This window comes from Geotrypetes seraphini, chromosome 3 (genome assembly GCF_902459505.1).
Source record: "Geotrypetes seraphini chromosome 3, aGeoSer1.1, whole genome shotgun sequence".
In the NCBI taxonomy this organism is placed as follows: Eukaryota; Metazoa; Chordata; class Amphibia; order Gymnophiona; family Dermophiidae; genus Geotrypetes; species Geotrypetes seraphini.
The window spans coordinates 393,125,656-393,138,743 of NC_047086.1; the positions used below are offsets into that span (position 1 = coordinate 393,125,656).

At 44.6% G+C, this 13,088-nt stretch overlaps 1 protein-coding gene across 4 annotated transcripts in view; it reads left to right on the forward strand.

The window, feature by feature from the left end:
• The window catches only part of LOC117357438, a 239,747-nt gene extending 227,103 nt beyond the window's left edge, over positions 1-12,644 (forward strand). For 3 of the 4 annotated variants that reach the window (XM_033938019.1, XM_033938020.1, XM_033938021.1), the window contains one exon: positions 8,904-12,644. In XM_033938019.1, the coding sequence (XP_033793910.1) occupies positions 8,904-9,032 (129 nt within the window). In that variant the 3' untranslated portion in view covers positions 9,033-12,644. Of the gene's footprint in view, positions 1-4,851; positions 4,944-8,903 lie in introns of those variants that run through there. The other variant, XM_033938022.1, reaches the window with a different exon arrangement.
• The last annotated feature ends 444 nt before the right edge of the window (positions 12,645-13,088 follow it).

A 13,088-nucleotide genomic window follows, 5' to 3' on the forward strand; every position in this document is an offset into this window, starting at 1 on the left:
TTGCACATGAGTCCTTTCCCTTCCCCCGTTGCACATGAGTCCTTTTCCTTCCCCCGCTGCACATGAGTCCTTTCCCTTCCCCCGTTGCACATGAGTCCTTTTCCTTCCCCCGCTGCACATGAGTCCTTTCCCTTCCCCCGTTGCACATGAGTCCTTTCCCTTCCCCCGTTGCACATGAGTCCTTTCTTTCCCCCGTTGCACATGAGTCCTTTCTTTCCCCCGTTGCACACGAGTCCTTTTCCTTCCCCCGCTGCACACGAGTCCTTTCCCTTCCCCCGCTGCACACGAGTCCTTTCCCTTCCCCCGCTGCACACGAGTCCTGTCCCTTTCCCCGCTGCGCACGAGTCCTTTCCCTTCCCCCGCTGCGCACGAGTCCTTTCCCTTCCCTCGCTGTGCATGAGTCCTTTCCCTTCCCCCGCTGCACATGTGTCCCTTCCCCCGTACCTCTTTAACGTCGGCGCAAGCTGCCTGCGTTGGCTTCGGCGCTCTCACTGACCTCACTTCCGGGACCCACACCTAGGAAGTAATGTCAGAGAGAGTGCCGAAGCCGATGCGGTTAGCAAGTTGGTGGCTGCTCATGCTGGAGTGAAAAAGATACGTAGAAGGGGCGGGGAAGAGGGCAGGAGAGGGATGCCACCGCCTCGGGTGCCGCTCACCCTCGCTAGGTCTAATCTAAGGCTTGGCTTTATATACCGAGTCATCATTCTAAGAAAGCTCGACTCGGTTTACAGTAATTAACTTAACAAATAAAATCCATAAAAAATAAGACTAAATTTTGGGAAATTAATTTTGTTTTTAGCAAATAAAGTAGTTTTTAAAGATTTGCAAAAAAATTGAAATGAGACGGAACGCCTTAAAAGAAATGGGAGATCATTCCAAAGTTGAGAAAACTGAAAGATCAGAGATTGACTAAAAATCTTGACTCCTTTAATCCCTCTTTTGGAAGGAAGAGATCATTTAACTTGTTGGTTACCTCTTGCAAAAGAAAGTCTGCAAGCATTTCAAGATATAGGATTTTAAAAACAACACCAGCACATTTAAATTGAACTCTAAAAGAAACTGGGAGCCAATGGAGACTCTGGAGCAACGGAGTCACGTGATCAAATTTACGTTTCCCAAAGATCACTGGTCTGGAGTATTTTGGTCTCCTTCTGTCACATGCAGGCCATGATGTGCGACAGGTTTAAAAATGGAAATTTCAATGAAAGGAGAAACGTCGCCTGAAATAGGTTAGTCTGAAATTTCAGGAGGCGGCGATAATGAGTGATTTGGTGGGATTTTGGTCAGGCAGACGGTGTCGGCAACTTGAAGACTAGGAGTCTGGGAGCTAGGTATTTCTCCTGGCCTCATGGCTGGGCCTGCACAGATTAGCGCCGTCATTAGGAAAAGGCTTTGAAATGTTGGCATCCTCCAAAAACCCCAGATTTGTTCAGTCTCGAGGTTCTCTGTCTTGTGGGTAACAGAGCATGAAAAATTAGTTTGGAGCCACTGAAGTTTCCGAACAATAAAGCTAGTGTTGTGAGGAAAGTCGAGTGAGAGGTGTGTTGGCATTGAACTCTCTCTCCCTGAGGTTACCAGCATTGTTGCGTGCCAAATTCAGATACAGAAAAGAGGTCAGATAATTAGATAAATGAGAATTCTTCGGCCAAGCAAAAAGGCATGCTCCCGCCTGCTAGATCAGGCAGTCGTACATGTGGAGAGCTTTTTTTTAAAAAAAAAAAATTCCCCTTTAAGAGCAAGGAGGAAAAAGGCTGGAGAACTGTTCATCCTTGGTTTTCCTTAGGGTCAGCCTGATCAAAAGGCAGACTAGTCATCCACACAATTTGGAGAGCACCACCAGCGTGGTAGTCATGACAACTAGGCAAAAAGTCAACATGTCAAACATGGTGCCGTGGTGAATTCTCCCACCCTTTCTGAAACAGGAAGTTCTAAGGGGAAGGAATGTGGCATGTGAAGATGCTGAAGGCAGTGACAATTGGGAGGAGAAGTGAGATAGGCCTGACAAGGGGAGGGGGAGGCTGGAATTGTTTGGGGGAGGAGGAGCAAATGCTGGACACTTTGTGGCAGATGTCAGTAAACAGCACCCAAAGTTAGGCACTGGGATGATCTGCACTAGAGAATGACATGGGGACAAATTTTTCCCCGGCCCCACGGGAACTCATTTTCCCGTCCCGGCGAGTTCTTTCCCTGTCCCTGCCCCATTCCTGCAAGCTCCGCCCTCATCTGCACAAGCCTCAACACTTTAAAATCCTAAGTAGCAACATTCTAGAGCTCAGATTGTGATGTCATAGTGCCTCATTCCACCAATGCCTGAGCTCCGTCCTCATCTGCACAAGCCTCAAACACTTTAAAATCATAGGTAGCAACATTCTAGAGCTCCGATTGTGATGTCATAGTGCCTCATTCCACCAATGCCTGAGCTCCGTCCTCATCTGCACAAGCCTCAGACACTTTACAGTCATAAGTAGCAACATTCTAGAGCTCCGATTGTGATGTCATAGTGCCTCATTCCACCAATGCCTGAGCTCCGTCCTCATCTGCACAAGCCTCAGACACTTTACAGTCATAAGTAGCAACATTCTAGAGCTCCGATTGTGATGTCATAATGCCTCATTCCACCAATGCCTAAGCTCCGTCCTCATCTGCACAAACCTCAAACCCTTTAAAATCCTAAGTAGCAACATTCTAGAGCTCCGATTGTGATGTCATAAGGCCTTATTCCACCAATGCCTAAACCAGGGGTGGGCAACTCCGGTCCTCGAGGGCCGGAATCCACTCGGGTTTTCAGGATTTTCCCAATGTATGCATTGAAAGCAGTGCATGCAAATAGATCTCATGCATATTCATTGGAGAAATCCTGAAAACCCGACTGGATTCCGGCCCTCGAGGACCAGAGTTGCCCACTCTGTCCTCATCTGCACAAGCCTCAGACACTTTAAAATTCTAAGTAGCAACTTTCTAGAGCTCAAATTGTGATGTCATAATGCCTCATTCCACCAATGCCTAAGCTCCGTCCTCATCTGTTCAAGCCTCCAACACTTTAAAATTGTAAGTGTTTGAGGCTTGTGCAGTTAAGGCAGAGCTTACAGGAATGGGGCAGGAACAAGGACAACGATAAAACTCACGGGGACAGGGAAATTGAGTTCCTGCAGGGACGGGGAAAAATTTGTCCCCGTGTCATTCTCTAATCTGCAATAAGCTAGTATTCTATAAATGGTGCTCCACACAGACGACCGCCTCCTTTCATCATTCTCAACTGCTGTTACTCTCGGGGATTCCTTCAACCAGTTCAACAAAGCAGTACAGTGGTGTGGCATTAAGCTCCGTCCACCGGTGCCTCGTCACCCATAGCGACAAGAAAAGTGCACCTGGTTCTGAGGCACACCGCCAAAGAAGCATGTAATGCCCCTTAGTGGACCCCTTCATGGACACGGTGTCATAAGTTGTGCAACTTTATTGCATTTCCCATAATGCACTTGAAGAAACCATAGTGGCACCCTGGCTTTATAATGGGGACTCTCGGGATGTATGGACTTTGGAACCGTTTAATTGAATAAATTTCTCAAATCATTTAATTCCCACAATAGTAGGTAATAGACCTGTGATACGCTGGAACAATAGAAAGCAGATTTTGTCACAAGTAAAGCAATTCAGGAACATATTGGGGATCGAATGTTCGCCAAGGTAGGAGGAAGAGGCTGAGAATACCACGCAAAGGTTCACCTTAGACGCACGTGGCAATAGTTGTCTTTCACTGACCCAACCTCCACCGCTAAAGCTGCATTTCTTGCAGCATAATTTAAATAAATATATAAATATCAATTATATTTTTTAACTTTTCAGACTTTTATCTGTTTTTTTTTTGTACGTTTTTCAATTTGTTTATTTTTATAGAAAAAATTTTTATTTTCTTTCACACAAAAAAATTAACCTTTTGGGTACTGTACACTCCCCAGGTTCAACTCAATTTTCCCCCACCCCATCCAGATTCATAACTCCCTCTACCCGCAACCCCCAGGACCGACTCTCTTAATTCCCTCCCTTCCCTATTTCCCCTCCCTCCTGCATGGTCTGGCATTTCTTCTTCCCGGACCCAACTGCTGGTTGCCAATCTTGACCTTGCCGCACCACCATTCTTTACTTTTGCAAATCTATCTTTGTCCCTGCAGCCTACGGCAGCCCTGTTGAAAGGCTCCCCCTCTTCTGATGACCTTCCTGTTTTGAGAAGGGGACGGGCTGGGTCAGAGGGAAGTTCTGGTGCAGGCCCCTGGCATCCTTTCAAGAAGGGCTGCTACTGACTGCAGGACCAAAGATTGATTTGCAAAGGTAAAGGTGGCATGGTGGCGGTGTGGTCAAGATCAACATCCAGGTCCTGGAAGGAGAGGTGCCGGACCCTGCAGAGGGCAGAAGGGAAGGGAAGAAAGCGGGCAGGCACGTATAACATGAGCCCTAATGATTATCCTTAATATTTCAATTCCATTTGACACTACTGACCATCATTTGTTACTTAATTAAAAGGTCAAGTAGTGTATGAATTTTTAAACAGATGTTTGTTAGGGTTCTAAGCACTTGTCACGGATGGCATATGTATCAGGGGTACTGCAAGAATTCGCATTATCATCCAATACATTTAATATATACATGGTTCTAGTGGTAAAGCATTTGTTTGCTTGGCGAGCTTCAGTTCTTCTTTCCAGTTGAAACATCTATTGGTTCCACATTAGAGTTTATTAAATTATGCCTGCATTCAATTAACATCTGGACATGTGCCAGTCGCTTCTGCCTTAATGAGACCAAAATGCAGATTTTGTTCTTGGGCAGCTTACACGAATGTACTTTTTTTTTTTCCAGAATACTTAAGTATCGGTGGTGATGAAATTCTAAAAGAATTATGATGATGTGGAGTGATCTTTCTCTGCAAGGAAATCTAAAGCAGGCATTTAAGACGATATTCTTCAAATTGAGGCTGATTGTTTGGATTTTGCTAACTTCAGACTGAAATTCAAAGTCTGGTGATTTCACACTTTTAATTACCAATGTGCAATGTTTCCAGTTTTAACGCTGCATTGCTTTTGTGCACTTCATGTTATACAGCCTCTCTTACAGATCATGTTTCCCCCCCTGCATTGTAAAATTGCATTGCTCGCCTGTTTGGTTTTTTTCTAGGGTTCCCCTCTTTCTTCCCTCCAACCCATCACAGGTTGCACCTCTATTTACTCCCTCCCTCCTCTACCCGTCCCTCAACTCATAGCTAAGGTTCTCTCCCCTCTCCAAGCCCTGACCCTTTAATCTCCCTTCCAACCCCGCAATCCCCCCCTCTCGGAACTACCAAGGTTCCTGGTGATCCAGTGGGGTCTTCGTGGCAGGAATGTGGCTCTCTTGCTCCTGCCTCCCCCTGGCTGCCGTGACCTTTTGCAGCTGTTTCCAGCATTTCCTGTAGTACCGCGAGCTGCCATGAAGTTGTGGTAGCCGCTGTGGTAGCCGTGAGGAAGCATGAGCGAGAGGGCTGTGCTCCTGCCACAAAGACACCCCCCCCCCCCCCCACTGAACCACCAGATACATCGGTAGGCCTGGGGGGGTGAGAATTCTGGGGTTGGAAGGGAGATTAAAGTTTCGGGGCCTGGAGAGCCGCAGCCACATGGCAGAAGAGGGGCTCTGAAGCTTTTTCCTCCCATTGCTGGCACCAAGCCCGGTGCTTGTTTAGCGATATGTGGTTATTAATTTATTTTCATTACAGTAAACTTGTACTATTTCAAGACACAAATCTGTAACTAGAACCACCAGGTCATGGACACATTGCTCTGTAGCAAGGTTTTCTAGGTTCACGCAGAAGTCCCTATCCCTGAGTGTATGTACGCCATGGTATAATTATTTTATTGGCCAAATAATTTCTAATCTAATCTAAACCTTAAGTTTATATACCGCATCATCTCCATGAGAATGGAGCTCGACGTGGTTTACAAGAACTTAAAATAGTGGGTAGAGAAGAAGAAAAAGGATTACATGAACTTATGTGTAGAAGGGGGGAGAGAAAGGGGGGAAGGATAGAGCTACAATTTACTGAAAAGCCAGGTTTTCAGTTGTTTGCGGAATAACTGAAGGGAGCTCAGGTTCCGCAGCGGGGTGGTGAGGTCTTTCCAAAGACCTGTGATTTTGAAGAGAAGGGATTTTCCCAGTTTGCCTGAATAGTGGATGCCGCGTGGAGAGGGGAAGGCTAGTTTAAGCCTTTGGGCAGTTCTGGAGGAGTCGGGACTGGAGGAGTTGAAAGACAGTGGGATTAGAGGAGGCAGGATTCCGTGAATGATCTTGAAAGCCAGGCAGGAACATTTGAAATGGATTCTGGAGATTATTGGGAGACAATGAAGTTTGGCAAGGAGTGGGGAGGCATGGTCAGACTTGCGTTTTGAGAAGATCAGTTTGGCTGCAGTATTCTGGATTAGCTGGAGTCTTAGAATACTTTTTTTTGATAGATTTAAGTAGATGGCGTTGCAGTAATCTAGTTTGGAGAGGATGATGGATTGGACAAGGATGGCAAAGTGTTGTTGGCTGAAGTAGGATCTAGCTTTCCTCAGCATGTGAAGGCTGAAAAAGCATGATTTTGCCAAGGAGTTGAGGTGGTCATTGAGGGAGAGAGAGGAATCGATAGTGATACCAAGGACCTAATGACTGGTAATCCATTACACGGAATTACTGGTTGGTATGTTTTGTGTTTTTTTATTGTTTTGCTCACGGGTATGAATGGTTTGGTCAGACCCTAAACTCTTATGGACAGTGATTGCATTTGATTTAGGCTTTTCAGCGAGGCAAAGATTGAAATGACTTTGACCTTTAACAGGCTGACTGCAAATTGAAATCCATTAGGGAGGCCTTTTAGGATGGGTCCTCAGTATATTTAATCTTCATCTGCGAGGCGTAACATTGGAGGGTCAAAGGTTCCCGGGTAGGTCTTTACTACTAGCCAAAGGACAAAATAAAGCCTAGGCGTATTTCTGAAAAGCGTAATCTCTCCACAAAAGGATATCCATTAGTGATTTGTGAGCTAGGCTTCTCTTGTTATAAGTAGATGTTTTGTATCCGATCAATTATTCAGTTCCAGAACAAGTACTTAAATACAGGCTGTCTTTTCAAAGGAAGACTTGGGTTCAGGGGTGTGAAATCACTATGTGAGGCATTCGGAGACTGACTGGCATGCTTGTAAGTGTACCAGGTTTTCCCCGATGCCCTGCCAGGATAAAGGAAGAGCCGCTTCCTATGGTGCAAGGGTGTCTTGGTTCACAAATTCCATCTTTGGGGATTATTTGAGGTATTTGCTAAAGGCTTTTTTGTCTTTTAGGAAAATTTTCAAAAAGTTTTTAATATGGTGCATTATAAATCAAGGCTAGAAAAGAGGTGGTGTTTTGAGAAGGGTAATAACGTTACTCCATTAGCATTTCTGGAGCTTAGAGAAGCTTAGAGGGAAATTCAAGGTTCAAGGTTTTCAAGGTTTCAAGGTTTATTAAATATTTGATGGATCGCTATATCGTTATACAAAGCGATGTACATTAAAATACAATCAGATAAGATAATAAAAACATACAGTTCATTAAAATAATAATAACATACAATAAAAACAATAGATTTTAGACAGGACAAACATCAATTGGGAGGAAAGGGAGGTTAAAGTTACATATCGTAAAAAAAAAGAAATACATTTAAGGAAAGAACATCAAGGAGGTATAAAAATACTTGAAACGAAAAATTAAAAAATTGGAGAATTTATTTTATTATTTATGTATTAAAAATTTTTTTAAAAAGATAAGTTTTAAGAGATTTCTTAAAGGAAGGAACATCTTTTTCATTGTGATCTCACGGGACATGTGCAGGGCAACTTGAAAATGTTGGTACGGAAACATGGGCTTCTCACCTCCTCCAAGGTTGGCATTCTTGTATTGGTGAAAGACTTGGCTGAGTACCCAAACACCCAGTGTTAGAAGGTGTAGTAGAAATTTGAGGATATAGTAGTGCATTTGAAAGGGGGTGGAGCCCATTGACATCATCTATTGAGTCACAATAGCTGTCATGTACCTTTTCTTTTTATCTGTCCTCCTTACACATCCAGGGTGGGAGGGAGAGAGATGGGCAAACATGATAATTATTATTCATTATATCTATTTTATTGAAATTATACATGTGGTTTTATTTTCACTAGTGGAGGGGGGCGGTGAAAATGTTTGTTTTTGAAATATGTGTATATTTAAAGTGCTTTTGTTTGATTCGTTTATGTTTCAATTCACTGCATTGCACTGTTAATAATTGAAAACGAATAAAGATTTAAAAAAAAAAAAAAAAAAAGAGAAGGTGTAGCTCCACAATTTTGGTTTAACAAAAAAAACAATTTTTTTAGGATTTTCTGCACAAAAATCTATCCAGCCCATTTCTTTTTTGTGCTCCATGGTGATCTTCAAACAAGTATGTGAAAGTTAAGCACCCTAGAGCAGGGGTAGGTCATTCGGGTCCTCGAGAGCCGGAGCCAGGTCAGGTTTTTAGGATATCCACAATCAATATGCATGAGATAGATTTGCATCTCAAGGAGGCAGTGCATGCAAATCCATCTCGTACATATTTATGGTGGAGATCCTGAAAACTTGACCCGGCTCCGGCTCTTGAGGACCGGAATTGCCTACCCCTTCCCTAGAGTACTAGGATTGCTATTCTGACAACAGTAACGACTGGTTTGTTCTATTTAAGAACTGAACATAAGATCCTTTGTATCCTTGAGTGTTATGTTTCTGTGGGAACCAAGTCTTCAGAGTGGCAGTCCATGACAAGCCAAGTCCGTCCGATCATATTAGTTATATTACTTTGTATTATCCATTAACATGTTCTATTATTCATCTACTGATTTCTTTTTTCTTTGTTTGCAGAGTATTGGCGGAAGTCGCCCAACTCCACACTACATCTACGACCCATCGACCTTCGCCTTCCGCTCCCTCAGCACCTTGAAACCATTGAGCCCAATTGTTCCAATTGAAGAACCATCATGTGCCTACTGAAGGAGATCCTGAAAAAAAGAGAAAAGAAGGGACCGACTGATCAACGCCAGCTGACTAGACAGCAGTCGAGGGCAGGGACACTTTGTGATATGGAACATTGATCTCCTCACTGAGGACAGCTTCTTCTGTCTTAATTCATACAGTTTGTAGCAGTGGCAGCATATTGTCAGAAGGTTCCGGGGAAGTGAGGAGGTGTATCGATGTATAAGCACGTTTTTCTAAAAGACTGAGAACTGTCTAAAGATGTTGGAGACATGTTGAGAATAATGTGAGCAGTAGGGGAGAAGTGAGACTGTTTGAGTTAAGCTTATTGATGGCTGGGCCAGTGGCTTGGTTCTGTTGGCGTGGGAAGGCTCCAATACCTTGTTGTTGCCTTGTGCTGTGGACCAGCAGTAAACCCAAGATCACTGAAGGTGTAACCCAGCGTAATTCTGCACAGAGAATGCTGCTTTTAATATTTTTTGTTGTTGTTGTTTTAACCCTTGTTCTGTTGACCTGCTTTTTCTAGCAAAGCACAGACATAGGTTTGCGCCTTTAAGGGAAAGGAGAATCTTTGCGTGGTTTGGAGTTTGAACCTTTGGAGAAACGTGCTGGAGTATATTTTGATTGACACAGCAATCTGCTATTTTTCTACACATATTTTTGTAATTTCTTTCCTCTACATGCTTTTGGAAGGGGCAGAACAATGCTAAAAAAAAAAAAGTGGGAGGCCTTTATTTTTTGGGTTTTGTTTGAACCAGCTTTGCCGCATGCCGCTGAGGGGCCTGGCACGTCCATCCTTGAGCTTAGCGCTGGCCTCGTCAAGCGAAGCTCCAATCTAGACTGGCACCAGCTGCTTTCCGAGTTCAGTCTCTGCAGGGAGAAGGCCAGGGGTTAGACGGAGTAAATTTACTCTTTGATCCTACTAGAGGCGATGCCTTTGGAGTCCGAGTCGCATCGGCAGGGCAGTTTGGGGGGGAATCTAGTTCTGTTCTCTGGCTGGATGACTTCAGTTTTCAGTGCTGACTATCTGGCACTTTACACGTGCATTAAAACGGAAGCGTCTCGGCTTTAATCCTCAGTGCTTATTTTTTAATTTTACAAAGCTGATGTAACGATTCTGTAGTTACGGCATTTAGTGGCTGCTGGAACTCAGGTCTTCAATTTCATTCTTTGCAGGCTCAGTGCACTTTCAGGGTACCAAAATATGCAAATGGGGACATACATATTCATTGTAGCTAGATGAGGAGAGGGGGCAGATGACTTGTGACTGGCATTAAGAAACATCTCTTGCAGCTGTAACACTCGTGAACTCCAACAGCCGCAGCTTTTAAAATACGGTGGGTGCATCCCGCTCTTCGGAAACGTCTGCTTTCCCGCGGCTTTGCTCTGTCGCTCTCACAACTTGTTGACTCGTTGCTGGTATCGATTTTAATGTGATGTAACCGGGTCAACCTGTACTTGGCCTGGGCAAGAAGTTTCCTGCTCCAGTGGCATCCTTTGCTACTGCTTGGAGCATCCATTTTGTGACTGTGGGCAACAGAGCGGTTCAGTGGCCCGTAGCTCCTGCTCAGGCTGTTGGGACACAGCGACACAGCTGCTTTGCGTGAAGGCGGAGGTAAATGGGTCTTTACGCAAACGTTCATAAATTAGACCAGTTCAACATGCAGCTCAGTAGCCAGGGACGCTTTTTCCACCAGCGACGCCGTTAGTAATTTAAGATTTTGTCACCTTTCAGGATCGGCTTGTTTCAAAATAGCCATTTTATTTTAAGTCCTGCTGGTGGTGATGATTCTCAAAGTCTTAAATATGCCCAGAGTGAAAAAGTAAAGCATCGCTTCTGCAGGTAGCGGGAATCCATGGCAAAGCAGAGTGTGGAGTGCGCATCGCCTCGTCTGGTCCGGCCCAATATTCTAGCTGTGACACTAGCGTGTTGATGCTAAGTTGGGATTGCAGCTTGCTTCTCATCCAGACGTGATCCCGGCACGCTTTATAGCAGGGATGGGCACACCTATTGCTCTGAGGGCCACATTGAGATACGATGCAATTTCCCGGAGCCGAGTTAAGAACTGGAGTGGGGGATCCCCTTACCCCTCCCCCCCAAAAAAGAAAACAAGGTTGGAAAAGAGAAGACGTCTCCAGACAGCCACCTAGTCTGCTACACTCAACCTCTGGTTAACTGCCCTGTCCCCCCCCCCCCAACCTAATAGACTGCAGCATGCTGGCTAACAAAAGGAGCCCCAAGTCCTTTGAGGGACTTAGTATCCTGGCATCCCCTCCTTCCTCCAGAGTCCTGGCACAGTTCTCCATTCCCAGCACTAGATCATGCTTTGACACCAGCACATGGACCTTTCTAAAGTGGGGGGGGGGGGGGGGCTGACCTCCAGTGGAGCACTTCAGAACTCGCCACTATCGGGCATCATCAACAGTTGTCATGATCAAAACCAGCAGGGTTCCTCTAGCCAAGTCCTGCCCTACAGCACCAGCCCAACTATGCCTTATTGCCATGACCCCTTTCTTACCACCCCCCACCTCCTACCCAAAATTATGCAGGCAGGCTGGTGCTACTGAGGTTCTAGGGTTGGTGAACCAGATGAAAGATGTAATCTTTTGTGTTTTTGTATCGTCTAGTCCAGTGTTTCTCAACTCGGTCCCGGAGGACCCCCTTGCCAGTCAGGTTTTCAGGCTATCCACAATGAATATGCCTGAAAGAAATTTGCATACAATGGAGGCGGTGTATGCAAATCAAGTTTATGCATATTCATTGTGGATAGCCTGAAAACCTGACTGGCAAGGGGGGACTCCAGGATCCGAGATGAGAAACACTGGTCTAGTCTAGGCCGGGTCCTGGGTTCAGGCCTCCGAGGCAGTGGGAAGTAAGATGATGAGACAAAGATCAGGTGGTGCATAAAAAGTATATATTATAGGAATAGGCTTTTACAAATATAGATTATAAATTAGATTTATAGCTGCTTCTGTGTGTATGCCTGTGTCCCTCTGCCCTGCCTGAATGAATGGGGTGTGTGTTTTTTGTTCTGAATGGTGGGTGTTTAGATATGAAGAGGCAGAGAGGAAGGAGCAAGAGGGGGCAGGGGGTATGAAGCTTGTCTATATAGGTTTGAGTTTGTTCTAAAAATAGTAACTTCCAGTTTCTTCTTCTGTCATAATTTGGTGTCTGTTTCAAACAGTGGCTCTCAATTGACAAAAAACAGGCTTTAAGAACAGGTAGCAGGAGCCATTCTGTGCCTGAATGCCTTGAGCACCTGCCCTTATCACATCTGTTTAAAAGTCCAGAGCTTTGCAGGATTCCCCTCATCTCAAGTACTGGTCTTTTAGGAGCATTCTAAGGTATTTTGTCAGTCTGATTGGGCAGGGGTCATTCAGTCTTATCTGTAGACATTCCCCAGGGTCAGATTTGTTTAATATAATATCTCAGAATCCTTTGCTTGCACTCTGGACCTGCCAACACACAGTAACATAATGCTGACAAAAGGCACTTGTGGACAGAAATGACCCGTGAGCTGTGGTTTTGCCCATCCCTGCTTTGCATAATAATTCCTAAAATAAACATGCAGCCAACACTAGGTGGAGAAACTGACTAAATGACTATTGTTACCTGGTCAGTGTTATGGATTTGAAGTTCAAAATCATGACGCTTATAGATTGAACAAGAAAAATGACCGACATGGAATTCTTTCCACAACGAGCAGGTTGGTGCTTGTAACGCTCTTCACATAGCCACAGACTGTAACCAATGGCCTATGACCGTAGGCTTTGTAACCCTCTGCTGCCCAGTCTTTTCTAGCTGGTGAAGGGGAGGAAAAGTAAGATAGAAGTGGCTGGGATTCGAACCCAGGGCTGAATCATTACACTAGGTCGACAAACTCTGGATGCTGTTTTTAGGTTTTTTGGTTGTTATGGGTTGGGGTTGTTTTTTTTTTTTTTTGGGGGGGGGTTAAGCCAAAATATCTCTCTGTATTAAGGAGTTAATTGCATAATGGAAAAAAAATAGCTTTAAAGTATATTGTTCTTTTTGCACCTTCCACAAAATAAAAATTCCTGCCCAAATAGAAGGCA